Genomic DNA, 27,355 nt, shown 5'->3' on the forward strand with positions numbered 1-27,355 from the left:
CTCCAGGGGCATGGAAAGTTTCTCCTTGCATAAGACACTAGTTGTGCACAGTGTTCTTGTCACACACTATGTTCTTGTCCTGTCAGCTATCTAAAGCATTTTTGGGTGTGTGAAGCTCTAATTTCTGTTTTCATGGCTAGCAATCAGTAGCTACCAGGTCATTGAGCTGTTGACTCCCAACCTTTGGCCCTTGCCCCACTTTTAACATTCAAAGGAAATGAACCTGCACCACTGCTTTGATGTTCCATCTCTGGTAAACACAATGAGATGCTGAGCTCTTCTAGCAGATTGTTCTTTCAGAAAACTTCAGATGCTGGCCCATTATAAACAGTGAGAGACAAGAAGTGGAGATCTGGTCTCCAGGTCTGACACTGCTGGCCCATTACAAACAGTGAGAGACAAGAAGTGGAGATCTGGTCTCCAGGTCTGACACTGCTGGCCCATTACAAACAGTGAGAGACAAGAAGTGGAGAGCTGGTCTCCAGGTCTGACACTGCTGGCCCATTATAAACAGTGAGAGACAAGAAGTGGAGATCTGGTCTCCAGGTCTGACACTGCTGGCCCATTACAAACAGTGAGAGACAAGAAGTGGAGAGCTGGTCTCCAGGTCTGACACTGCTGGCCCATTACAAACAGTGAGAGACAAGAAGTGGAGAGCTGGTCTCCAGGTCTGACACTGCTGGCCCATTACAAACAGTGGAAGACAAGAAGTGGAGAGCTGGTCTCCAGGTCTGACACTGCTGGCCCATTACAAACAGTGGAAGACAAGAAGTGGAGAGCTGGTCTCCAGGTCTGACACTGCTGGCCCATTACAAACAGTGAAAGATACTAAGTGGAGAGCTGGTCTCCAGGTCTGACACTGCTGGCCCATTACAAACAGTGAGAGACAAGAAGTGGAGAGCTGATCTCCAGGTCTGACACTGCTGGCCCATTACAAACAGTGAGAGACAAGAAGTGGAGAGCTGGTCTCCAGGTCTGACACTGCTGGCCCATTACAAACAGTGGAAGACAAGAAGTGGAGAGCTGGTCTCCAGGTCTGACACTGCTGGCCCATTACAAACAGTGAAAGATACTAAGTGGAGAGCTGGTCTCCAGGTCTGACACTGCTGGCCCATTACAAACAGTGAGAGACAAGAAGTGGAGAGCTGGTCTCCAGGTCTGACATGGGCAAATAGCATCACAGTGTTGTAAAAATCCATTTCTCTCCCTGGTGTTCGTCTCCAGAAGGTAAAATATCTGAGCTCACCCTAAAAGTAGTTATCATTGTGAAGGAAAAACATTTTGCAGTCTGGACCAGGTTGTACTGAGGTGGGGACAGCCCTCTTCTGCCAGCTGACAAGTGACAGGAGAGCAAATGGCCTCAAGTTGCAGCAGGGGAGGTTTAAATTGGATATAGTGAAAATTTTCTTCACTGGAAGGATAATCAGGCTGCCCAGAGAGGTGCTGGAGTCACCATTCCTGGAGGGTGTTTAAAAGACATTTGGATGGGGTGCTTAGGGACATGGTCTAACAGCTGTGTACAGGGAGACGTTGGGTTATGGTTGGACTCCACGACCTTAAGGTGTTTTCCAACCAGCTGAGTCTATGATTCTATGAAGATATCATCGTTGCCTGTACTGCAGCACTCCAAGAGCACTGAGCAAAGCTGAGCTCCAACGTTCAGCATCCTGATGCTACTGATTGAAAAGTCATCTATAGCTTCTTTTGGCAAGTCATCTATAGCTTCTTTTAATGTATATATTTCTTCTACATTCTCCCTTCTAAGAGATGTTATTGCCCAGTAATGTCTCCTCTTTTTCTTACATCCTAGGGAGGGAGGCAGGAAGCAGCTACACTGACTACAAGTGGGGATTTTTTTTTCCCCTCAAACAGTAGCAGTAGCCAAAGCTGCAGAAGAATCCAGACTTTAGAGAACACATATTTACAAAGGAAGCTTTGCTGAGTCCAAACTGTGCCTTGGGCCAGCTTCCAAGAGACCAGGGAGGGAATACTCTGACAGAAACCTGGAGAACAACTGCCCCTTGTCTCAGCTGCTGCTGTTGTTCACTGAAGTCAAGCTGTGGTCAAACATAGCTTCCCTGCCTCTGCCAGCTACTTTACTCCTACTCGTCTTGTGCTGTGCTCCTGCCTTAAAGCAGCCAGCCACATCAGACAGCATCAAGTGCTGCTCATCCTTGGGCAGGGGGGAGGGAAACAGGCCAGGCACTGTTTGTGTGCCTTTGTCCCCAGGAGGAAAGATGGGTTTAAGTCAGAGCTATATTATTACACTTACTGTCTCAGATTTAGACCGTGAGAAGTTGGACAGGAAATCTTCCTTGGTCAGCAGGAACCTACGATCTGTGTTCTGCTTCAGACCTCCTGCAAAACAAGCAGGCTGCCATCAGACAGGTCTCCACATGCACAGCAGAGGTTCAGCTATGGGCAGCAGGCCAAGTGTGCAGGACAGAGTCATGCAGCAAAAGCTATCAAGCAATCCCAGGGCTTAGGGATCATCTCTTTACAATGATGCACCTCAAAACACAAATGGAGCTTTCAAGGTCTATTTAAAATGCTTTAGCCATTTCCCAAAGTTTCCTGGAGCCTCCTCAGATCTCTTGCTACATAAAAACACCTGAGGCAGTCACCAGAAAAGGATGAAGTCCATACAGTGAGAGCTGTGGTACCAGCTGGGAGCCCAAGTCCCAGTTCTCAGCTCCCTGTCACCAGAATCACAAGCAGCTTTTATAGTGAGTTACTCTAGAGGAGCCCCCAGCTGGATGGATGAGGGTTAATGAGATGTTTGGCCATTTTCGAGGCATAAAAGGTTAATTATTCCTGTGGGGGGGATGTGTGTGAGAAAGAAAGGAGATGCAGGTGCTGTGAACTGGCTCTGATAGCCACCTGAGGCTTAAATGGGCTCTTGCTCCACAAAACAGGCTGGTTGGGTTGGTTCTTCTGAGTTTCTGTTTCCTGGGCTGAGGACTTCTTATCTGGATTTGCTGAGAGGCTCAGCTTTCATGCTTTGTTTCACAGCCCGTGGGTGACCGGATCTCAACCTGGTAAGAAGCAAGATTTGCTACAGGCATCACCGTACCAATGGGCTGACCTTGTGATAGGAAGAAAAGAGAGGCACAGTTGCAATACAAGCTTGCAAGGAAAAGGCAATGGTAGAAGTGTAGCTTATGCTTATCAGTGGCAAGGCATGAGGAAGCTAATGGCAGTAAGTTTGTCTGCTGAGTTTGGAGTTTCATAGTCCAGGAGTAGTTGTGGGTGAAGCTGTCTGAAAAAGAACTATCTGAAATATGAGGACTGTTTTTGGAGTGTGGCTGGGGAAATGGGCAAAGCTGTGAGGGCAGCTGCTTCTGTGCTCTTTGTGTCAGGCGTGGGGTGGGTGATGGGGGCGCTTTGCATCTCAGCCAGCTGCAACAGCAGTGAGGCTGCAGGCTGCATCTGGAGCTCTTAGCTGTGGAGTGCTGCATTTTGCCCCTTGCACAAAGAGTAGAGGGAAACTGAGAAAGAAGCTAATTCAGCCATGCACAGGGTCTGCAGCTCTTGGGTACCTGCCTGGGGAACGTGGTGAAAAGCAGGCAGTGTACACCTGCAGACATCAGCCCCTCAGTGCTCTGAACTCACTCAGAGTGCAAGTACTTGCTCTCTTGTCTCAGGTGGTCTGTGCCAGGGGAGATTTAGGCTTGAGGTGAGGAGAAAGTTCTTCACTGGGAGAGTCATTGGACACTGGAATGGGCTGCCCGGGGAGGTGGTGGAGTCGCCGTCCCTGGGGCACTTCAAGGCAAGGTTAGACGTGGCACTTGGTGCCATGGTCTAGCCTTGAGCTCTGTGGTAAAGGGTTGGACTTGATGATCTGTGAGGTCTCTTCCAACCCTGATGATACTGTGATACTTGTGTCTCTAGAAGCGTGTATGGTGTAGCTCCTTACTTGGAGCTAGATCTTGACTATTCAAGGACAACTCTTAGACCTCCAGCTCTCGCTGGCATCCAATGAAACAGGGAAGATGGAGGTCTTGATTGTTCTTTTCCCTCAGACTAAAAAACTGCTGAAATGCCTTTCTCCTTAGACAGCAGAATGGGAGGCAGAAGGGCTGAGGGGAGGAAATGAGATTTAGGATGACAAGCTTACACAGTGTTTGCAACAGGGGCACTGGCACTTCCTGTGGCAATTGCAGTTCTTTGGTGGCCTTAGTTTGAAAGATACTTAAGACATTAAATCAGTGCTCTGGAACTAGTACCTGTTAAGAGGCTGATAATTATGCCCACCACCACTGTGATGAGCGTCCCAAGAGTGCTGAAGTAGAGGTAAGACAAGGAATACCAGCTGTCTGCCAAGGCAGGCCTGAAAAAGAGCACAAGTGGTGTTAGTGTCTGCTTTCCTGGTCCAAACAAGCTGAACCTGTCTGTTTGCAGGCAGCAGATAAGAAGTTACTTCTGAAACGAGTGGCCTGGCAATCTCGAACTACCTCTGCACAACAAAATGTGTACTGATTTTTTTTACTCTCTAACATTTACAGGACAAACTCCTTCATGTTGGGCTTGTAGTGATAGGATGAGGGGCAATGGTTTGAAACTGGAGCAGGGTAGATTTTGGTTAGACGTTGGGAGGAAGCTCTGCACAATGAGAGCGGTGAAATTCTGGAACAGGTTGCCAGGAATGTGGTTGAGGTCCCATCCCTGGAGGTATTCAGTCAGACTTGCTGTGGCCTTGGGCAGCCTGGACCTACCTGGAGGTGCCCTTGCTCACTGTGGGAGGGTTGGAGAGGATTGCCTTCAACGGTCCCTTCCGACCTGATGCAATCTGTGACTACAGACTGCATCATCAGTAGGATGGGGCAACACATGGGACAGCAGGTAAAACAGGCTAGTCCTGTCTCTGCTAGGGACCCCCTACAGAGCTGAGTGCTGCAACTATCCCGATGAAGGGAGAATTTCTTTAGAATCACAGAGCTGTCAGGGTTGGAGGGGACCTCAAAGATCATCCAGAAGAGTAAGTCATTATGTCCCTGGAGGTGTTGAGGAAAAGCCTGGATGAGGCACTTGGTGCCATGGTCTAGTTGATTGGCTAGGGCTGGGTGCTAGGTTGGCCTGGATGATCTTGGAGGTCTCTTCCAACGTGGTTGATTCTATGATTCTAAATTAGAGGAGACACAAAAACTAGGAAGTCAACCATGTGCAGCTCTCAACAGCCAGGAACAGAAGGGCAATTTTCACACCTCAGGTTGCACTTCATTTTATACTCCCTGACAACATGAGCTGTTGGAAGAGCTGTTTCTCTGCAGCCATAAACAGTGCTGGAGACCTCATTTGAGAGGTGAAGTAGGAACCCTTGTGTTCACCTGTTGAATGTAAGGTATAAGGATTGGGTATCCCTAAAAATGTGTTTGCTCAGCTTCTCTGTTCCTGCTCTTCCCTATATTGCCATTCCTGTTATGCTTAATTGTGATTGTCCAAAGTAAAACAGGAAACTTACAGAGAGGAGCAAAATCCCTTCCTTTGCCCATTATGTGGATTATCCTCTCTTCCAGAATTCTTTCTGCACAGCCAAACTGTTGTAGGTGGAGCTGTTAAACTGGCAAATTGCCCTTTAACTGCCAACTAATTCATGTGACAGCTGATGGAAGTTAATCCAAAACCTCTAAATGCTGTTCTTGCTGCAATGCCTTAGTTCCTGGTATGGCATATCCCAGTCTCTAGATGCAAATATTGAACCAAAGCTTTTCAGATCAATAGGAAGAGTCACTTTGACTTCTGCTCTGGGATAATTCAAACCACTCTGATGGGGGAGAGGAAACAAATCTGAGAAATCTGCTTCATCTTAGCCCTGATAGGTAAACCTGGGAGGGAGAGTTACAGTAACCCAAATGCTAGGCACATGTTTGTGTGCTCATTTTGCTTCAAAACCAATCTATGCCTTATTTACTGCATGTGGTGAACTTGTATACCTCTCTGCAGCTGGTGTGTTGAAGACTGTTGTTAAAGGGCTTTCAGTTGCTGTCAGATTTCCTGTGGATATATTGCAGCCTGCAACTGAGAGATACAGTGGATTGGTCCTCTCAGGCAGTGGAGGATAAATCTGAGATCCAATTCCAACCCAAAGTGAAACAGCAAAGCCACTGACGAGACCCACAAATGCACCCTGCAAAACAGATAATGAAACTTGGTTTTACATGAAAAGCAAAAGGATCATTCTCAAATGGTGTTCCTAGAGAAGTAAGAAACAATCAAGACAACCTAAACTCCATAGGCTCCATAGCAGAAAATGAAATATAGAGCTGGGGAGCTCACTCCCCTTTTGGGATGCATAGCTCCTGAACGTGCCTCTTTATTTTGCCACTAAGCCTTTACCAAAGGAAATCTTTGGGCTATGGTTTAGTTGATTGGATGCTGCTGGGTAATAGGTTGGACTTGGTGATCTCACAGTATCATCAAGGTTGGAAGAGACCTCATAGATCATCAAGTCCAACCCTTTACCACAGAGCTCAAGGCCAGACCATGGCACCAAGTGCCACATCCAATCCTGCCTTGAACAGCTCCAGGGACGGCGACTCCACCACCTCCCCGGGCAGCCCATTCCAGTGTCCAATGACTCTCTCAGGGAAGAACTTTCTCCTCACCTCCAGCCTAAATCTCCCCTGGTGTAGCTTGAGGCTGTGTCCTCTTGTTCTGGTGCTGGCCACCTGAGAGAAGAGAGCAACCTCCTCCTGGCCACAACCTCCCCTCAGGTAGTTGTAGACAGCAATAAGGTCACCCCTGAGCCTCCTCTTCTCCAGGCTAACCAATCCCAGCTCCCTCAGCCTCTCCTTGTAGGTGCTTTCCAAGCTGGTTAATCCTGTGATTGTGTGCATGGGGAAATACTTCTCTGTTTGAGGCCTTCCTTCAACAAACACATTAACTATTTTTTTTTCCCCCTCTTTTTCTCATGTGATTTTGGTTGTATTGCTTTGTTTTTGCAAAAGGCTCTTCTACTTCAGGATGGAGGGGGTTTGGCTGACAACTGGTCTTTCTAATTGTCATTTACAACTTTTTTGGTGTGTACCTTTAATTCTTTGCAGTGGCAAATTTGATGTCAGTGATTAGTAAACCTTATGTCTTATGAGGAGAGGCTGGGGACAGCTGAGAGACCTGGGACTTTTTAGCCTGGAAAAGGGAAGACTTAGAGGGGATCTGATAAATGTTTGTAAGTATCTGAGGGCTGGTTAGGAGTGGGGGACAGGCTCTGCTCACTGCTCCCTGGGATAGGACAAGGAGCAATGGGTGTAAGTTGCAGCAAAAGAGGTTCTGCCTCAACACAAGGGGGAACTTCTTTACTGTAAGGGTCCCGGAGCACTGGAACAGTGTTCCCAGAGAGGTTGTGGAGTCTCCTTCTCTGGAGCCTTTCAAGGCCTGTCTGGATGTGTTCCTCTGTGGTCTATGTTAGATAGCATTGTCCTGCTCTGGCGGGGGGGTGGACTCAATTTCCTTAGGTCCCTTCCAACCCCTAACACCCTGTGATCCCTACTAAATAGGACTAACTAATGGACCATATCCTGAAAGTTCATCAAATCCAGTTTTTGATGGAATATCTTTTTCCTCTGGAAGTGATAATTTTATGATCCAGAATCACAGAATTTCTTAGATTGGAAAAGACCTTCAAGATCACTGAGTCCCACCATTAGTTTCACACTGACAAGTCCTTGACTAAACCAAATCCCTCAGCACAGCATCTAATCACTGAGAAGCACTCAGAGAATACCCCAGTTCAGTCTGTAGGAGCTTGGGCACCATTTTCCCCTTTGGCCCAGACAGGTCAGCATCCTCTGCATCTGATTTTTCAGCTGCATCTCCAGACTCATTGTTCCCTGCTACTAAAACTCTGCTTACCAGAAATCTTTGTCAAAGTTTTACTTTTATTCAGATTATTTTTCCCCCTCTGGTCACCTAAATCTCTTCACAGGATGGAAATTCCTTTTCCTAGGCAGTCTTGTTCATTGCTTCTTTGGGACAAGGAGGAAAGGTAGCAAGGGGAAACATCCTTGTGAAAAGTACTCAAGATGCTTCCCTTACTGCCCAACATAAGGGGAGTCAGAAGGGGAAGGAGATGCCAAAGATGATCCATGAATTTTGGGTGAGCAGAGCTTTTAATTTCTACTTACAATTCCATTTGCAAAGGAGCAGAGGATTCCCAAGGCAAACAGTCCTAAGAGGGGACCACCAACCATGCCAAAAATGCTGAGTGCTGCCTGAGGAAGAAAGACAGTCTGTTATCAGGTCTTGTGCAACGAAGTTGAAGCTTCCAAAATGGCCAGAAGGGAAGATGTTGAGCAGGAAATTGAGGATTTGGTTAACTGGTGCATACTCAGCTGGCAGGGCTTGGTATAACTCCATGGATGCTTAAAGCAGAAGCTGAACCTTGGGCTGTTTGAGCTCATAATGCAACAAAGAACTAAAACCTAATCTCATCGTGGCATCCAGTAACTATTTGCTTATGTAATTCATTCTGAGTTAACATGGGCAGGAAAAAGAACCCTGGCACCTACCTGTAACAAGGCTCCCAGAAGAGATGCCAGTGCAGCCATAGCAATGCAGACTCCACCATAAAAGAGGCCTGTGTGGGAAAGGCAGAACAGTTCATAAGCCTGCAGAAGTTTGAAAGCCACTAATGGAAAGGTTTCCATCTAACCCAAACGGCCACTAACATCTCTGCTTTTTCTAAGGGAGCTCCAACTGGCCAGAGGGTCAGGATCCTGTTTACCTTAAGAGGCAGAAATGCACCAAAATCCCCTTCCTGTATATTACTGAAGATTAGCTATGAAATGGCAGCCAGACCTCATCTCTTGTTTGTGTTTCTCAGTTCATCTCCTGTGTCACAGTCTTTATTCTGAGGGAATGATCTTTTGGTTCTCAGTTTAGACTTTGGAGCAAGAACACATCAGAGCTGGCAGATTACTGGAAGCTGGCACCATGACAAAGCATCCTGGGTCACCAGGGCGTAGTGGCTCACCCCAGGACACATAACACTGCCTGTCTTTGTTTGTTCTACCTCCTGCCCCCCTTGAGTTTCACTGCAGAAGCAATAGGTTAATCTCCCTCTTTAATGTGCTATGTCAGGCAAGTTGTGATTAAACCAACACCACTTCTGCCACACTGTCTACAATGATGCTTAAACTGCTCCCAGGTGAAAATAATTAACACTGGTCACCTGCCACCAGTCTGCTGTGCTCACTGGTATGGGCTATGAGGAGAGGCTGAGGGAGCTGGGATTGGTTAGCCTGGAGAAGAGGAGGCTCAGGGGTGACCTTATTGCTGTCTACAACTACCTGAGGGGTGGTTGTGGCCAGGAGGAGGTTGCTCTCTTCTCTCAGGTGGCCAGCACCAGAACGAGAGGACACAGCCTCAGGCTGCACCAGGGGAGATTTAGGCTGGAGGTGAGGAGAAAGTTCTTCACTGAGAGAGTCATTGGACACTGGAATGGGCTGCCCGGGGAGGTGGTGGAGTCGCCATCCCTGGAGCTGTTCAAGGCAGGGTTGGACGTGGCACTTGGTGCCATGGTCTGGCCTTGAGCTCTGTGGTAAAGGGTTGGACTTGATGATCTGTGAGGTCTCTTCCAACCCTGATGATACTGTGACACCATGCTGGGGTTTTCCATGCTTGCTACAGACTGCCATGGGCTACACCTGCAGCTGCTTACAGACAGCACAGCTGACAGAGCCAGCAACTGCACTTCAGAGGTTTAAACCATGTGCTCAGCCTAGTTCTGATGCTCCTCCTTGGGCTACAGGAAACAGAGAAGCAAAACAGACTGAGGGCCTGAGCGTGCATCAGAGAAGATGTGAAGTTTCTTGTCTGAAGTCTTTTTGGGACACTAATGCTGTTGCTCATTACTCAGGTCCAAAGGCTTGGTATAAAGCTGATTCCTAAGCTGCTCACTTCTGATGGGTGAAGGGAAAATAACAGCTGCTTCCCTCTGAGACATCTGACTTTGTGGTATTGCCCACCAATACTGAACACAGATGCAGTGCATCTTTCCTGCTTAAAGAGCTAACAAGCAAAATGGCTTCTGCCTTTCCTCCTCATGCTCAGGTCTCAACTTGTCCCCCATGCTGTGTAAAACTGGTGCTGTTTCTTCCAAGCACTGCACCTCTGTATATTCCTGTTGGCGTGCAAACACCTACTCCTGACTTCCACTGCCACCAGCAAGATCTGAGTCCAGCCCTCACTTTGTGAAGCAAAAGTGGAGAAAATATTTTCCAGACATACTCATCCCCATGGAAATCCATGACAACTTCTTTTCAGAAAGGGATCTGAAGTGTGGTCTAATGAGGTCTTCAACAGTGACAGCAGCCAAAGCATTGATACTGGAGGACACCGTACTGCAAAGGCAAGATTTACACAGTTGGGGTTTAGTCTTAGAAGCTGTAATCACAGCTAACAGGTGGGTTACTAGTACAGAGATCCTGCTCTGGCAGGGGGTATGGACTAGATGATCTTTTGAGGTCCCTTCCAGCCCCTGATGTTCTATGATATCAAAAGCAACCCTTGTGCTGGATGAAATAACTTCTTGTTCCAGGTGATGCAGTTGGGAGCTTACAAAAACTGTTTTGCAGAAGTGTCTTGTAGTGAAGATAAGGCAAATCTTGATGAAAAGATGGGCCTGAAGGAGTCAGTGACCACATCTGGTGCATGTGGCTCAGCTGTAAATACTGCTGGTGTATGCTTTCACCAATGGTCTACACAGTGCTTATCTGGGGAGATAAAATACCTTCATACAGACTGCTAATTACTTTGTGCTCTCAAAGGTGGGTTCAGATGATCTAACTGCAGTGATGTAAAAATGAGGCACCCACCCTGCTACCTAGGAGTAAGAATCATAGAATCATAGAATCAACCAGGTTGGAAGAGACCTCCAAGATCATCCAGTCCAACCTATCACCCAGCCCTATCCAATCAACTAGACCATGGCACTAAGTGCCTCATCCAGTCTTGTCTTGAACACCCCCAGGGATGGTGCCTCCACCACCTCCCTGGGTAGCCCATTCCAATGCCAATCACTCTCTCTGTGAAGAACTTCTTCCTAACATCCAGCCTATACCTACCCTGGCACAACTTGAGACTGTGTCCCCTTGTTCTATTGCTGGTTGCCTGGGAGAAGAGCCCAACCCAACCTGGCTACAATGCCCCTTCAAGTAGTTGTAGACAGTAATAAGATCACCCCTGAGCCTCCTCTTCTCCAGGCTAAACAGGCCCAGTTCCCTCAGCCTCTCCTCATAGGCATTGATATAATCCAAACTGAACTCTTCCAGCTTCCCAATGGGGTCAGAAAAGTCAGCACTCCTGAGGCACAAAGCCAGTCAGGGGATCTTGTGTCTCTGTATCTTGCTGTTGCAAGCCACAAGATTTTCCTCAGCCCCCAAGAAAAGGGTTTTGTCAGAGCAGCCTGGCTGGTCCCTCTCTACAAGCACTCAAAACAAAACCACTGTTGTGGTGTCCATTTTTCAAGCTTCTCTGTCTTTTCTCTGCTTGCTGTTGTTCAGAGCCTTCACTGAGAGAGCAGAGATTTCCTAAAAGGTGTTCCTTGGAAAAGCTGATCAAAACACTCCCCACTATGGGACAGCAGGGGATTGATTTGTTTCCTTCAGCTAAAAAATGACAGTGATTGTGGCTTTCGTGGTGCTGGTTCGGTACAATTGGAAGCCCAGGAAGTCTTCTGCAAACAAGTCTCTCAAAATCAAGGGTGAGGAAAGGCAGATGGCAGGTTTGAAACTGGAAAATTAAAGATGAGTAGTAGGAACCTCCCCTATTCCACAGCTATTTTGTGTTATCACTCACTTCTAACATTTCATTTATCAGGCACTGGAATGAGCTGCTCAGGGAGGTGGTTGAGTCACCCACCCTGGATGTGTTTAAGAGTCATCTGGATGTGATGCTTGGGGATACGGTGTAAGGTGAATCTTGTAGAGTTGGATTATGGGTTGGACTTGGTGATCCTGTGTGATTCAATTCCTGTAGCAGAGGAGCTTTAAAAGCACAGAGAGGATGATTTCTTGGTGCTGGATGTCACATTGCTAGTAGGGAGATCAAACAGTTTTGAGTTCAAGGAGCTCAGAGCTCTGCTGTTGGAAACCATGGATTTTTAAGCTGAAGATGAGGCAGCAGTGTGCCCAGGTGGCCAAGAGAGCCAATGGCATCCTGGCCTGCATCAGGAACAGTGTGGCAAATAGGACAAGGGAGGTTATTCTGCCCCTGTACTCAGCACTGGTCAGGCCACACCTTGAGTACTGGGTCCAGTTCTGGGCCCCTTCCATTCAAGAAGGATGTTGAGGTGCTGGAAGGTGTCCAGAGAAGAGCAACAAAGCTGGGGAGGGGCCTGGAACACAAACCCTATGAGGAGAGGCTGAGGGAGCTGGGGGTGTGCAGCCTGCAGAAGAGGAGGCTCAGGGCAGACCTCATTGCTGTCTACAACTACCTGAAGGGAGGTTACAGCCAGGTGGGGTTGGTCTCTTCTCCCAGGCAAGCAGCAACAGAAGAAGGGGACACAGTCTCAAGTTGTGCCAGGGAAAGTCTAGGCTGGATGTTAGGAGGAAGTTGTTGGCAGAGAGAGTGATTGGCATTGGAATGGGCTGCCCAGGGAGGTGGTGGAGACACAGTCTCTGGAGGTGTTCAAGAAAAGCCTGGATGAGGCACTTAGTGCCATGGTCTAGTTGACTGGCTAGGGCTGCTAGGTTGAACTGGATGATCTTGGAGGTCTCTTCCAGCCTGGTTGATTCTATGACTTTATAGTGCTCTTTCTTTTTAAAGACAAAGAACAGCCAAGCAAAGAAGTGAAATGCCAAAGGCTCAGCAAAATTAACTTACCTTAATGTCCCACTGTAGGCACTGGCCACAAACAGCCCTGGCACTCCTGGAAAATCACGGAGAATATCCAGCACCAGGTATGGCATTAGCTGAAAAATGCAGAGGGGAAGAAGTATTTACTCTCTTGCCCTCATTTTCCTATTGTATTACTTTTGTTATGGCTCTCCCACTGTTGTAATCTTGCATGTGCCACCTTGCGCTCTCTGCTGGCTCTCTGCAACGAAAAACACTCTTAAAACATCTACTCAAATGACAGCAAAATCTGTTTGGATCACGTAGCATAGATGACCATGGAGCTGTGCCATCAGGGTTGGCTTCCAGGGGTGATGGTGTAGAAAGTTAGCAGTGGACAGCAGGTAATCCCTGTTGTACATCACCCTGTTGGGCCTGGCTGCCACAGGTGATGCTTACATCTGCTGTTGACTCCACAAAAGGATTTTTAGGTACAGCCTAATAGCACAGGAGTAGCTGAGAACAATCTCTTTACTGAAAACTGTCTTGGGTCTTGCAAAGGTCAAGAAATAAGTGTTGGGAAGAGGTAGGAGCTTTAAGATTTTCTTCCTGTGAATCCTGCTGCTCTTCTTAGGATCTTGCTTCCAATTTCCAACAAATTCATTTGCCTGGAACAACTTAATTTCCTTTGTTTCCATCTCAGCTTCCCTAATCTCATTGATTTTCTACCCTTAATGATCAGGAGATCCTCCCTTATGTACTCTGCAGTCTGTGCTCTTCTCTTGGCACTCACTATGCAGAGCTTTGTCTCAGGAATAAACACACAGAAAGACTTCTGTGGTCCCTAAGCCATGTCTTGAAGTGGCATGGCTTAGTAGTCGTGATACTACAGTGTTGATGATTGGACTTGATGACCTTAGAGGTCTTTTCCAACCTTAATGATTCTGTGGTTTTTATTTCCTTGAGCCCTGACTCTCAGCCTATGGGCTCACAGAGCTCTTGTTCCTCAGGTATATCTGCTACTCAAGGCCTATTTAGGGAGAGGCCACTATTGGTGGTTTCTCTACAACATGGTTTGATTGCCCAGCTCTCCTCTGGAGGAGGAAAAGATGCACTATCACTAGGAAAGAACTGCCTGCTGGTAGCCTTTTCCAAGATATATGCTTTGGGCATGATTGTTTTGAACCTGAAAAGGCTTTTGTCACCCTTGGCACACTGCTCACTGCCTCTTTCTTTTTCTGCTGCCCTCCTTACCTGGCACTAAGAGACTTGCAGCTCCAGGACAGCTGGAGGACATTGGGAGTGAACAGTGCCAGGGACAAGTGTGCTGCTTTCCCCAAGGAATTCCCTCCTACCATGGTCTCAGCTTAATCCCTCTGTTACAGATGTGCAATTATTTCCATCTGCTGGCTCTTGAACCAAATCCAGACTTGTCTGAAGATTATAGCTGCCAAGGAAGGATGCCCACTCACTCCCTTCCCCTGAAAGGTGGAGCCTTACTTGGTCGAGTGCTGACACTTGCCCTGCTGTCCACGGGTCACAGTCCTTATAGATGGAGTAGAGGCTCAGGCCACAGAGTGTTGCACAGACCATTATTGCCCAGAGGCCCACAAGGTTGATGTAGAGTGACCTGCACCAACATACACAGAAATGCCATGTTAGAGCTCAACATCCTACAAAACCCCAGCAGAGCCAAGCAATCAAGCACTCACAGCAGCACCAAGGAGACCTCTTGGCAGAGAGCTGCCCAAGGAAAAGGGAGCCACAGTATGTCTCCTAGCATTTCACCCCATGGGAGACTGTTTTTAAATACACAGGTTGCACTGCTGGGTTTGGTAGTGTAGTCTGAGGAATTGTCTGCTGACAAAGGCTGCTCAGGAGCTGATGGAAAGAATCATAGAATCAACCAGGTTGGAAGAGACCTCCAAGATCATCCAGGCCAACCTAGCACCCAGCCCTAGCCAGTCAACCAGACCATGGCACTAAGTGCCTCATCCAGGCTTGGCTTCAACACCTCCAGGGACAGCAACTCCACCACCTCCCTGAGCAGCCCATTCCAATGCCAATCACTCTCTCTGCCAACAACTTCCTCCTAACATCCAGCCTATACTTCCCCTGGCACAACTTGAGACTGTGTCCCCTTGTTCTATTGCTGCTTGCCTGGGAGAAGAGACCAACCTCACCTGGCTACAGCCTCCCTTCAGGTAGTTGTAGACAGCAATGAGGTCTGTCCTGAGCCTCCTCTTCTGCAGGCTGCACACCCCCAGCTCCCTCAGCCTCTCCTCATAGGGTTTGTGTTCCAGGCCCCTCACCAGCTTTGTTGCCCTTCTCTGGACACATTCCAGCACCTCAACATCTCTCTTGAATTGAGGGGCCCAGAACTGGACACAGCACTCAAGGTGTGGCCTGACCAGTGCTGAGTACAGGGGCAGAATAACCTCCCTTGTCCTACTGGCCACACTGTTCCTGATGCAGGCCAGGATGCCATTGGCTCTCTTGGCCACCTGGGCACACTGCTGGCTCATCTTCAGCCTACTATCTATCAGTACCCCCAGATCTCTTTCCTCTTGGCTGCTCTCCAGCCACTCTGGCCCCAGCCTGTTGTGCTGCTTGGGGTTATTGTGGCCAAAGTGCAGAACCCTGTGCTTGGCCTTGTTCAATCTCATCCCATTGGCCTCTGCCCACCCATCCAGCCTGTCCAGGTCCCTCTGCAGGGCTCTCCTACCTTCCAACAGCTCCACACCTGCTCCTAGCTTGGTGTCATCTGCAAACTTACTGATGCTGGACTCAATCCCCTCGTCCAGATCATCAATAAAGATATTGAACAGGTACTCCCCATGCTGTACCACGTTGGTCAGTTCTACCTTGCAGGCAGCAGGCAAGAAGCCACTTCCTTTCTTGTCACATCCCTTGGTAAAGACAGATTCCAGACAGCTTTGTAAGGGAGAGTGCCCCAGATCAGTGTGGGACACCTTTTAGTCACTCCTTTGCCTCTAGAGTTGCAGTGCCATGCTTATGCAATACTGAAGCTGCCCTTGTAAAGCAGGAAATCCCCAATTCCCTCCCAGGACAGTCTCTGTGGGAGGCAGCAATGAACCACTGAGACCTGGAACTTGGCCTCGAGCCACCTCCAGTTCCAGAGAGCAGAAGGTCACCACCAAGCCCAGGGCTTTCCCTACAGTCACTAAATGACTTGAAGCCTAACCTGATCCAGTAACTCCATCACCTCTCTGCATCTTGATGGGAACTTCAGGAGCAGAAATGCTTTCATCAGGCACTTGTGCCACACACAAGAGGCAGCCTCTGCTGGCAGTAAAAGCCAAACTGCTCTCCTAGCCCAGTGACAGCTTATCCCTCCCATCCAGCCTTGTCAAAGGTTTCTCAGCTCTTGCTGACTTCTGGGTCACAAAGTTGTTTTCACCTAGGGTGGTCAGCTCAAGCAAACACACTCACTGGCAGCCTGGCCTTGAAAAACAGGGTTCCCTCCCAGTAACAGCCTCCCAGTTATCAGTGTCATCTGCCAATAGTGATTTAATTGCCTGGCAGATAACTGAGCCTGGACCTGTGCCAACTGCTAAGCCTCTGCTGGCAGGAACTTTGCTTTCTGTACAAATATATCCACTCCTGCAAAGCTTCAGGAGACCTTTCAGTTCCCAAGAAGGTATGGGGCACCAAACAGCCTTTTCGACTGCTCTGAGCCTTGTTAGGCTTTGAAATAGATGTTGCCAGAAAAGCATCATGTAGGTTAACTATTTGAACTGTCAGATTTATACCAAAGAAAACATTATTGGCAAGCACAAGGCAAACCTTTAAAAGTACTTCTATAAATAAAAGCTGATTTACAAGTGGGAGGGGAAACTCTGAATTTATGCTTTGTGTTGCAACTAGGGGTGGGCTGCACACAGACCCAGCAGTACCTTGCATCTCTCTCCAGGCTAATTAAGTAAAAATGAAGTAGTCCTCTTTTTTTGCAGCTGCTTATATATTGGTTGGATGTCTTGCATGCATTAGCTAAAGCTGTTCATGTGCTGGCATAACCTACCTCAACATAAAGCTGATTTAGAACAGAATTTCATCAATGAGTTAAATCAATCCAATGTTGGGGTTTGGTTTTCTTTGTTTCTGGGTTTTGCTTATCTTCTTTGCACTGATGTAATAGCAGCATTAGCTTGTAGCACAGATTAGGTAGAAAGTCAAGAGAAGGACATGGAAGCAGAAGCAATTCTGGTTTTAAGAGTGTCAGTGTTTGGCAGGGAAAAGAAAGATTCTGATTTACATCCCAGCTCATGGTACACCCTGTGACTAAGCAATGGAGCATCATAATTGTAGCACTGTTGGAGGAAGGTGTTCCCATTAATTCTGTCTGAGCAAGATGGGGTGGAGTTGGGTTTAGTAAGCACTGAGATGGCTCAATTTTGGTTGGTTGCTTCAGACTGGCTCTGGAGAATAAATCTTATGAAGAGCAACTGAAGGAGCTGGGGATGGTTAGTTTGAAAAAGGAGGCTGAGGGGAGAGTCAGTCATCAGCACGTTTGCAGATGACACTAAGCTGGGGGCAGATGTGGCTGGGTTGGAGGGCAGAAGGGCTCTGCAGCAGGACCTTGACCGCCTGGACAGATGGGCAGAGTCCAAGGGGATGGCATTCAATAGCTCCAAGTGCAGGGTGCTGCACTTTGGCTACAACAACCCCATGCAGAGATACAGGCTGGGGTCGGAGTGGCTGGAGAGCAGCCAGACAGAGAGGGATCTGGGGGTGCTGATTGATACCCGCCTGAACATGAGCCAGCAGTGTGCCCAGGTGGCCAAGAGAGCCAGTGGCATCCTGGCCTGCATCAGGAATGGTGTGGTCAGCAGGAGCAGGGAGGTCATTCTGCCCCTGTACTCTGCACTGGTTAGACCTCACCTTGAGTACTGTGTTCAGTTCTGGGCCCCCCAGTTTAGGAGGGACATTGAGATGCTTGAGTGTGTCCAGAGAAGGGCGACGAGGCTGGGGAGAGGCCTTGAGCACAGCCCTACGAGGAGAGGCTGAGGGAGCTGGGATTGGTTAGCCTGGAGAAGAGGAGGCTCAGGGGAGACCTTATTGCTGTCTGCAACTACCTGAGGGGTGGTTGTGGCCAGGGGGAGGTTGCTCTCTTCTCTCAGGTGGCCAGCACCAGAACAAGAGGACACAGCCTCAAGCTACACCAGGGGAGATTTAGGCTGGAGGTGAGGAGAAAGTTCTTCCCTGAGAGAGTCATTGGACACTGGAATGGGCTGCCCGGGGAGGTGGTGGAGTCGCCGTCCCTGGAGCCGTTCAAGGCAGGATTGGACGTGGCACTTGGTGCCATGGTCTAGCCTTGGGCTCTGTGGTAAAGGGTTGGACTTGATGATCTGTGAGGTCTCTTCCAACCTTGGTGATACTGTGATACTTGATTGCTCTCTACAGCTACCTGAAAGGATGCTGTGGAGAGGCTGCTGCTGGTCTCTTCTCACAGGTAATGAGTGAGAGAACAATAGGGAATGACCTCAAGCTGCAACTGCATAGGTTTAGACTGGACATTAGGAAACATTTTTTCATGGGAAGAGACATTGGAAGGGAGGTGGTTGAGTCACCAACCCTGGATGTGGAGCTTGGGGATATCGTTTAGGGGTGAAGCTTGTAGAGCAGGGTTAATGGTTGGACTTGGTGATCCTGAGGGCATTTGCCAACCTGAATGTTTCTGTGATTCTGTAAGATTTTAGCCTGTCAGCTGATGATCTTGAAAAGCAAGCAGAGAAGAACACGTTAGTAAGCCACGTGTTGCTGAAAGTGAGTGCCTGCTCATGTGTGAGCATTCTGTTCAGCTTGCCTAGTTCCTCCCTAAGGATGACAGCATGTGCTCCTACCTACTGGTGTGTTTCTTGGATGAGAGGAAATCCTTTCCCAAAGCCTGAGAAGATTCCTACTCTTACATCACTGTTAAAGACCTTTCCCTGTAAGTTGAGATCCGTGAAGGAATTCTTTTCTCAGCTCAGGTTTTTATTGTGCTGTCTCTTCTAAAGCCCTACAGTAAAAGCCACAGGGTTACATAACCCTGTCACTTTGACCTAATGACAGATTTAAAATGTTCTATGTACAGGCTAAATGGCAGTAAGAGGTGCAGGCCACCTATGTGACTTGCAAGATGTGTCTAATTGCATTTGCAAATGAACTAGATAGTCACAACAGACTGGCCCTGTTTGTGCTGGGGACAAGCTGCAACCATTATACAACATGATTTCTTCATGCAGGGGAATTACCCTGCACGAGTGAGGTACAAGTCAGATGCCAGGATGTCCAACCAGCAGGAGAGGACTCTGCTTCCTAGAATCAGAATGGTTTGAATTGGAAGGGACCTTAAATGTCACCTAGTTCCGAGCCTCCTGCCATGGCTGTACCACTGTGAAGGTAGTATAAGCCATAAAACCCATCCAAGCCTCCTGCCATGGTTGTGCCACTGTGAAGGTAGTATAAGCCATAAAACCCATCCAAGCCTCCTGCCATGGCTGTACCACTGTGAAGGTAGTATAAGCCGTAAAACCTATCCAAGCCTCCTGCCATGGCTGTACCACTGTGAAGGTAGTATAAGCTGTAAAACCCATCCAAGCCCCCTGCCATGGTTGTGCCACTGTGAAGGTAGTATAAGCTGTAAAACCCATCCAAGCCTCCTGCCATGGCTGTACCACTGTGAAGGTAGTATAAGCCATAAAACCCATCCAAGCCCCCTGCCATGGCTGTACCACTGTGAAGGCAGTATAAGCTGTAAAACCCATCCAAGCCTCCTGCCATGGTTGTGCCACTGTGAAGGTAGTATAAGCTGTAAAACCCATCCAAGCCCCCTGCCATGGCTGTACCACTGTGAAGGCAGTATAAGCTGTAAAACCCATCCAAGCCCCCTGCCATGGCTGTACCACTGTGAAGGCAGTATAAGCCATAAAACCCATCCAAGCCCCCTGCCATGGCTGTACCACTGTGAAGGTAGTATAAGCTGTAAAACCCATCCAAGCCCCCTGCCATGGCTGTGCCACTGTGAAGGTAGTATAAGCCATAAAACCCATCCAAGCTCCCTGCCATGGCTGTACCACTGTGAAGGTAGTACAAGCTACCATCCAAGCAGTTCAGAAACTCAAGAGCCTCTCAGCCCTGCTTGAAATTGCTGCAACAGCTCAGAAAACCTGCCTAGAAGCTGCCATGGTGCCAGATTCCCTTCAGAAATGCTCTGTTTCTGAAGCACCCTGGAGGAGCCCCTCCTTACAAAGAGAGTAGGCAAGGTGTGAAAGAGGAGTAAGCCCTAAGTGGAGCAGGTCACACTGGCACACGAATCTGGCACAATGTATGTGGCTGTTCTACACAGAACCATGCCAAACAGCATTACAGATGTGAGATGCACCTCCTGCCTCTGCAGTGTCAAGAACTGGGAGCCCAGCCACATGCCACAGACAGGGGAGTAGCCACAGTGTTGGAGGTGTGATGCTACACTGATGGTGTGGCTGATGGTGAGCATCACTGCATTCCTATCTGCCTCTGAAGTGGCTGAGAAGGTAGATTTTTCTTTATTACCACAACCAAAATATTTCACTTCTGAGCTAAGCATCATTCTGTGGGTAGTTTGCCAACTTTATGAAACATAGAATCAACCAGGTTGGAAGAGACCTCCAAGATCATCCAGGCCAACCTAGCACCCAGCCCTATCCAGTCAACCAGATCATGGCACCAAGTGCCTCATTCAGTCTTTTCTTGAACACCTCCAGGGCTGGTGACTCCCTGGGCAGCCCATTCCAATGCCAATCACTCTCTCTGTGAAGAACTTCCTCTAACATCCAGCCTATACTTCCCCTGGCACAGCTTGAGACTGTGTCCCCTCGTTCTGTTTCTGGCTGTCTGGGAGAGGTGACCAATCCCACCTGGCTACAGCCTCCCTTTAGGTAGCTGTAGACAGCAATGAGGTCACCCCTGAGCCTCCTCTTCTCTAGGCTAAAGCAAAATGCTGCATAAGACTCTGTGTATGTCACTGCATTGTAGAATTTCTAAGGGCTGTAGTTATGTTCATTTACATATTGCTCCTATAAATGGATTTTATTATCCTTCCTTTAGCAGCATTTCAGTGGCTCACACCTCAGGGTTTAAGAATTCATAGCAAGCTCACAGTCAGCAAGCCTATCAGAAAGGTTAAATTCAAGGAAAATGGAACTCTGCCAGTTTCCAGAAGAATTCCTAATAATTGTGACTTGCTTTTAGGAAAACAAAATCTGTTTCATCAGCAATTGTATGGACGAGTGAGTAAAATATTTGTGCATTTCTTTTCATGTCTATTACTCAGCAGTATGGAAAATCTTCTTCTCTTTTAATTAATGCAAAATTGCCATGCAATGATTTTTAGGTTTAGTAGCAATTCAAGATGCTGTCCTGATATGCTTTCAGCACAAGTCCTGTGTTTGGGGTTTAGGTTGCCCCTATAAACCTAATGCAGCTATTTGTGGGCAAGAATTGTGGCACAGTGAACCATTCTGGCACAAAGTCCAATGTCACAGCAATTATATGTAATTCAAATACCAGTATTTAATGTCCTTACTTATCTTCTACCTGGACCACCAAATAGAAAGCCAAGTAGATGAAAACCATACCTTCCAAAAGAATCTCCACTACAAATGACAGAATCTACTAAGTTGGAAGGGACCATCAAAGGTCATCTGGTCCAACACCCTTGCAGTAAAGCAGAGACATCTCCAACCAGATCAGGTTGCTCAGGGCCTCATCAAGTTTGACCCTGAATGTCTCCAGGGGTAGGGCATCAGATGCTTCTCTGAGCAACCCATTCCAGTATTTCACCACTCTCAAAGTTAAGAACTTCCTCCTTTGTATCTAGCCCAAATCTACCCTGCTCCAGTTTCAAACCACTGCCCCTTGTCCTATTACCACAGGCCTTTCTAAACAGCCCCTCCCCAGTCCTCCTGTAGGTCCCCTTCAGACATTGAAAAGCAGCTGCAAGGTCTTCCCAGAGCCTTCTTTGCTCCAGGCTGAAGAGCCCCAACTCTCTCAGCCTGTCTTTGTAGGAGATGTGTTCCTGCCCTCTGATCATCTTTGTGGCCCTTCTCTGGACTTGCTTCAGTGGGTCCATGCTCTCATTGTGTTGGGGACCCCCGAGCTAGACACAATATTGCAGGTGAGCTCTGGCCAGATCAGAGTGGCAGAATTGCCTTTCTCAATCTGCTGGTCACACTTCTTTTGCTGCAGCCCAGGATGCCACTGGCATCTCTTGTGCCAGGCACCCAGGGACAGAACAAGAGGACACAGCCTCAAGCTGTGCCAGTGCAGGTTCAGGCTGGATGTTAGGAAGAAAGATAGATTTGCATTGGGATGGGCTGCCCAGGGAGGTGGTGCAGTCATCATCCCTGAAGGTGTTTAAAAGGAGGATGGATGAGGCACTTAGTGCCATGGGTTAGTTAATCAGAAGGGTTAGGTGCTAGGTTGGACTCGATGATCCTGGAGGTCTTTTCCAACCTGGTTAATTCTGTGATTCTGGGCTGCAAGTGCTCACTGCTGGCTCATGTCCAGCTTCTCACCCAACAGCACCCCCAAGTCCTTTCCTGCAAGGCTGCTCTCTATCTCATCATTTCCCAGCCTGTCTTGATATCAAGGATTTCCCTGACTCAAGTGCAGAACCTTGCACTTTGCCTTATTGAACGTCGTGAGTTTCTCCTTGGCCTGTTTCTCCATCCTGCATAAAGAACACTCACTGCTAAATCCAAGCACCGAGTTTCAGCAGGCAGACTTACATTTTGGCATGGAATCTGTTCTTGCATGCAATGTATCTCTGTACTTGAGACTGGTTGACCCCATATATGCCAGTCCATGTGAAAGTCCCACCTATAATAATCGTCCAGAAGGTGTGCCTCTGCAGAGGATTGGGATTGAAGCTACAACAAGAGGGAAAAGAGAAAACAAATTGAGAATGTGAAACTCTTCTCATTATGAGAAGATCTAGGAGAGGGGGGAAAAAAAATCATCATACTTTTTCTAATGCAAACTCTCTTAATTTGATCAGATTTTGAACATTCAGGTACTTGAATATTATGTGAAACCACAGAAAGCCAATGTTAAAGCTCACAGCTGAAGCTCTGCTCCAGTGAAACACTCTGAGCTGTCCAAAGGTGAAGTTTAACTCATTTATATGCCTATAAATGACATTCTTAAGTAAAGCTGTACGATGCATGTGATGAAATGATGTTCCAGTAAAAAGGCTGATAGGTCATCTTATCTAGAGGGACATCAGCCCAACACCAACATAAAAGCAGTGTTTGCATGCAGAGCCTTTGTAGGCAGAGCCTCTGTACAACATTGTGCTGGTTTAGCTCTGAGTAACAGATTTTAGATGGCCATAAGAAGTCACACTTTAATATAGCAAAAAAACCCCAATGCTTATCTTGGCAAGCAATGTAAGCTGATTACATCTATTGCATGTCTCTATTCCTCTTCTTTTTCCATCTGTAGACTCTGACTGAGGGGAAGTAGTCTTGGATAACAAGTTACCCATGGCACAGCAATGTGCCCTTGTGGCCAAGAAGGCCAGTGGGATCCTGGGGTGTATTAGGAGGAGTGTGTCAGCAGATCAAGGGAGGTTCTCCCCCCACCTCTACTCTGCCCTGGTGAGACCTCATCTTGAATATTGTGTTCAGGTTTGGGCTCCCCAGTTGAAGAGGGACAGGGATCTGCTGGAGAGGGTCCGCTGGAGGGCTGTGAGGATGGTTAGGGGACTGGAGGGCATGGCTTGTGAGAGGCTGAGGGACCTGGGGCTGCTTAGTCTGGAGAAGACTTGGAGGGGATCTGATAAATGTTTATAAGTATCTGAAGACTGCCAGGAGTGGGGGGACAGGCTCTGCTCACTGCTCCCTGGGATAGGACAAGGAGCAATGGGTGTAAGTTGCAGCAAAAGAGGTTCTGCCTCAACACAAGGGGGAACTTCTTTACTGTAAGGGTCCCAGAGCACTGGGACAGGCTGCACAGAGAGGTTGTGGAGTCTCCTTCTCTGGAGACTTTCAAGGCCTGTCTGGATGTGTTCCTCTGTGATCTGTGTTAGATAGTATTGTCCTGCTGTGACAGGGGGGTTGGACTGGATGATCTCCTTGGGTCCCTTCCAACCCCTAACATCCTGTGAAGAAGAAATGCAGTGTGACCAGTGCAGCCCAGCCAAACTGACTGAAAATAACTGACTCTTCACAAGAAGAAGAACCATTCCCACAGGTGAACTACTTGGTGAAGAACTTGGTGAAGACTTATACAGGATGACCTGATTCGTGTTGTGAACTGATAGACAAAAGGAGGAAAGGTACAACTTGTTGCATTGAACTTCCACCAACAGCACTGGGTTAAGCTTCTCAGAGAAATCATCTCTTCATCACACAAGAGCCTTTTTTATGTTTAGCAAAAAGTGGTGTTTGATTCAGCACCTTCAGCATGAATATTTTTGACCTTGAGAAATTGTATTTTTAGGCTATGATTAGTTACAGTAAATAAATTCAGAGTAAGATACTATTTTGTTAGTACTAACATAAATATTTATGTTAAAATAAATAGAAGGTAAAATACTATCAAAACGACTTTCCCCTGAAAGAAAAAGTAAAAGTAAAATACTTCCCATTTTCAAAATTAGGTTAAAAACTATTATTTTCCCAGCTGTTTTGGCTCAGTAGCTGAAATTGATTCTTCCCCTCTACTCAGCTCTGCTGAGACCCCACCTGGAGTACTGCATCCAGTTCTGGAGCCCCCATTACAAGAGGGATGTGGAGATGCTGGAGTGTGTCCAGAGAAGGGCCATGAGGATGCTCAGAGGGCTGCAGCAGCTCTGCTGTGTGCACAGACTGAAAGAGTTGGGGCTGTTCAGGCTGGAGAAGAGGAGGCTCCCAGGTGACCTTCTTGTGGACTTCCAGTATCTGAAGGGGGCCTACAGAAAAGCTTGGGGGGGATTTTTTTAGTCTATCAGGGAGTGACAGGACTAGGGGGAATGGAGCAAAGCTGGAGGTGGGGAGAGTCAGCCTGGACATGAGGAGGAAGTTACTCAGCAGGAGAGTGGTGAGAGCCTGGAATGGGTTGCCCAGGGAGGTGGTTGAAGCTGCATGGCTGGAGGTGTTTAAGGTCAGGCTGGATGAGGCTGTGTGCAGCCTGCTCTAGGGTAGGGTGTCCCCATCCAGGCTTTGCTTGAACACCTCCAGGGATGGTGACTCCACCACCTCCCTGGGCAGCCCATTCCAATGCCAATCACTCTCTCTGCCAACAACTTCCTCCTAACATCCAGCCTAGACCTTCCCCACCACAACTTGAGACTGTGTCCCCTTGTTCTGTTGCTGGCTGCCTGGCAGACGAGCCCAACCCCACCTGGCTACAACCTCCCTTCAGCTAGTTGTAGACAGCAATGAGGTCATTCCTGAGCCTCTCCTTCTCCAGGCTGCACACCCCCAGCTCCCTCAGCCTCTCCTCATAGGGTTTGTGTTCCAGGCCCCTCACCAGCTTCTTTGGATGCATTCCAGTATCTTAACATCGCTCTTAAATTGAGGAGCCCAGAACTGGACCCAGTACTCAAGAGGGGCAGGTATGGCTCTGTTTGTAGGAATAAAAGGGCATGTGATCTGCTGTCATGGATTGATTCAACTCAACCCATGACATCTGCAAGTACAAACTCACTCCCAGAAGTTGAGTCTTCCTCCGTAGTAGGAATCATTTACGATGCGTCCAATGCCCTCCTGAACCACCACTGCTCGAATGATCACCGCTGAGAATCCAGCCACCATGATTCCCACCTGGAAAACGTCTGTCCACACCACTGCCTTCAGCCCACCCTGTGTGAGGAACAGCATATCTCAGGTACAGTAGAGCAGTAGCATTCTCCCTTTGCACTCCTCTTCAGCTAAGAGGAGTGTTGCTGACGATACTGCATGTAACAGATGCATTTAGTCTTCTTGAAGGGGAAGAATTTTATGCTGAAGTGTTCTTGAATTGCATCCTGGGACTGTTTTGAAGGGCATCAGAACTGACTTTTGCCATGCACATAGCTTAATCCAGTCTTTCCTTCATCATACAACCTGATTCAGATGATTGTATGAGGAGATAAATTAGCACACAGTGCTCATGTTATCTATATAGGTTGGGCTGGATGATCTTGGAGGTCTCTTCCAACCTGGTTGATTCTATGATTCTATATACAGTAGGACTAACTTCAGAGGACAGACCATGCATGTGAACAAAAATAAACATGATTTAATCCAACCTAAACAGATACATTTGTCACTGAGGTTCCATCTAATAATTTCCAGACACTTGGTCAGTGAGCACTAACCAAAAGACCAATCTGTTCAGGTGGCACTTGCTATTTTCAGTGGCTGGTCAATAACAGGCAGGGCTACTGCAAGTATAGTAAGCTGGTCCTTGACAAACTGCACAGCTAAAGCTTAGTGGGTCCTTGACAAACTGCACAGCTAAAGCTTAGTGGGCCCTTGACAAACTGCACAGCTAAAGCTTGGTGGGCCCTTGACAAACTGCACAGCTAAAGCTTGGTGGGTCCTTGACAAACTGCACAGCTAAAGCTTGGTGGGTCCTTGACAAACTGCACAGCTAAAGCTTGGTGGGTCCTTGACAAACTGCACAGCTAAAGCTTGGTGGGTCCCTGACAAACTGCACAGCTAAAGCTTGGTGGGTCCTTGACAAACTGCACAGCTAAAGCTTAGTAGGTCCCTGACAAACTGCACAGCTAAAGCTTAGTAGGTCCCTGACAAACTGCACAGCTAAAGCTTGGTGGGTCCTTGACAAACTGCACAGCTAAAGCTTGGTGGGCCCTTGACAAACTGCACAGCTAAAGCTTGGTGGGTCCTTGACAAACTGCACAGCTAAAGCTTGGTGGGTCCTTGACAAACTGCACAGCTAAAGCTTGGTGGGTCCTTGACAAACTGCACAGCTAAAGCTTGGTGGGTCCCTGACAAACTGCACAGCTAAAGCTTGGTGGGTCCTTGACAAACTGCACAGCTAAAGCTTAGTAGGTCCCTGACAAACTGCACAGCTAAAGCTTGGTGGGCCCTTGACAAACTGCACAGCTAAAGCTTGGTGGGTCCTTGACAAACTGCACAGCTAAAGCTTAGTGGGTCCTTGACAAACTGCACAGCTAAAGCTTAGCAGGTTAGGAGAAAAATCACAGGAGGATTTTTAGGAACAAAAAAATCTATTTTTGCTGTTCTTTCAGCTTGACTGTATCAAACCAGGGAAGGTTTAAGTCACACAGTGGCTGCCTTTGCATCTAGAGAAGCCCCTGGGTGAATATGGCCCTGTGGCTACAGCTACACAGTGAATTTCAATACTGCTCTTCAGTAAATTCCATCTTTGATGGGGATGGTGAAAGGAACAGAGTTTTCTTAGCCAGAGAGCTCACGTACCAGTGTACAGTAGAAAGTGCAGACCACGCCAGTTGCTGCCACTGCACCCCACAAGTCAAAGCCAGTGACTGAAAAAGAGAGAATTGGTACCAATGTGAATGAAGTATTGCAGGCAAAACAAACTAGGGTCTGCTCTCTCACCCATAAGGTGGTTGTTCATAAAAACA

General features: G+C 47.8%; 1 protein-coding gene and 1 long non-coding RNA gene across 2 annotated transcripts in view; one reads left to right on the forward strand and one right to left on the reverse strand.

The window, feature by feature from the left end:
- SLC5A8 (solute carrier family 5 member 8) overlaps positions 1-27,355 on the reverse strand; it is a 37,053-nt gene that overhangs the window by 1,317 nt on the left and 8,381 nt on the right. Inside the window, exons 4-14 of the mRNA XM_064155013.1 lie at positions 27,189-27,256; positions 25,450-25,604; positions 22,548-22,688; positions 14,275-14,404; positions 12,823-12,911; positions 10,228-10,340; positions 8,508-8,575; positions 8,124-8,210; positions 5,934-6,127; positions 4,227-4,330; positions 2,273-2,358 (exon numbers count right to left, since the gene is read on the reverse strand). Of these exons, the coding sequence (XP_064011083.1) occupies positions 2,273-2,358; positions 4,227-4,330; positions 5,934-6,127; positions 8,124-8,210; positions 8,508-8,575; positions 10,228-10,340; positions 12,823-12,911; positions 14,275-14,404; positions 22,548-22,688; positions 25,450-25,604; positions 27,189-27,256 (1,235 nt within the window). The remainder of the gene's footprint in view (positions 1-2,272; positions 2,359-4,226; positions 4,331-5,933; positions 6,128-8,123; positions 8,211-8,507; positions 8,576-10,227; positions 10,341-12,822; positions 12,912-14,274; positions 14,405-22,547; positions 22,689-25,449; positions 25,605-27,188; positions 27,257-27,355) is intronic.
- Positions 2,848-14,292, forward strand: LOC135181700 (uncharacterized). Its single transcript, XR_010304975.1, has 3 exons — positions 2,848-3,038; positions 12,841-12,899; positions 14,160-14,292. It is a non-coding gene; the product is annotated as an uncharacterized LOC135181700 (long non-coding RNA).

The sequence above is a fragment of the Pogoniulus pusillus genome, chromosome 15 (genome assembly GCF_015220805.1).
Source record: "Pogoniulus pusillus isolate bPogPus1 chromosome 15, bPogPus1.pri, whole genome shotgun sequence".
In the NCBI taxonomy this organism is placed as follows: domain Eukaryota; kingdom Metazoa; phylum Chordata; class Aves; order Piciformes; family Lybiidae; genus Pogoniulus; species Pogoniulus pusillus.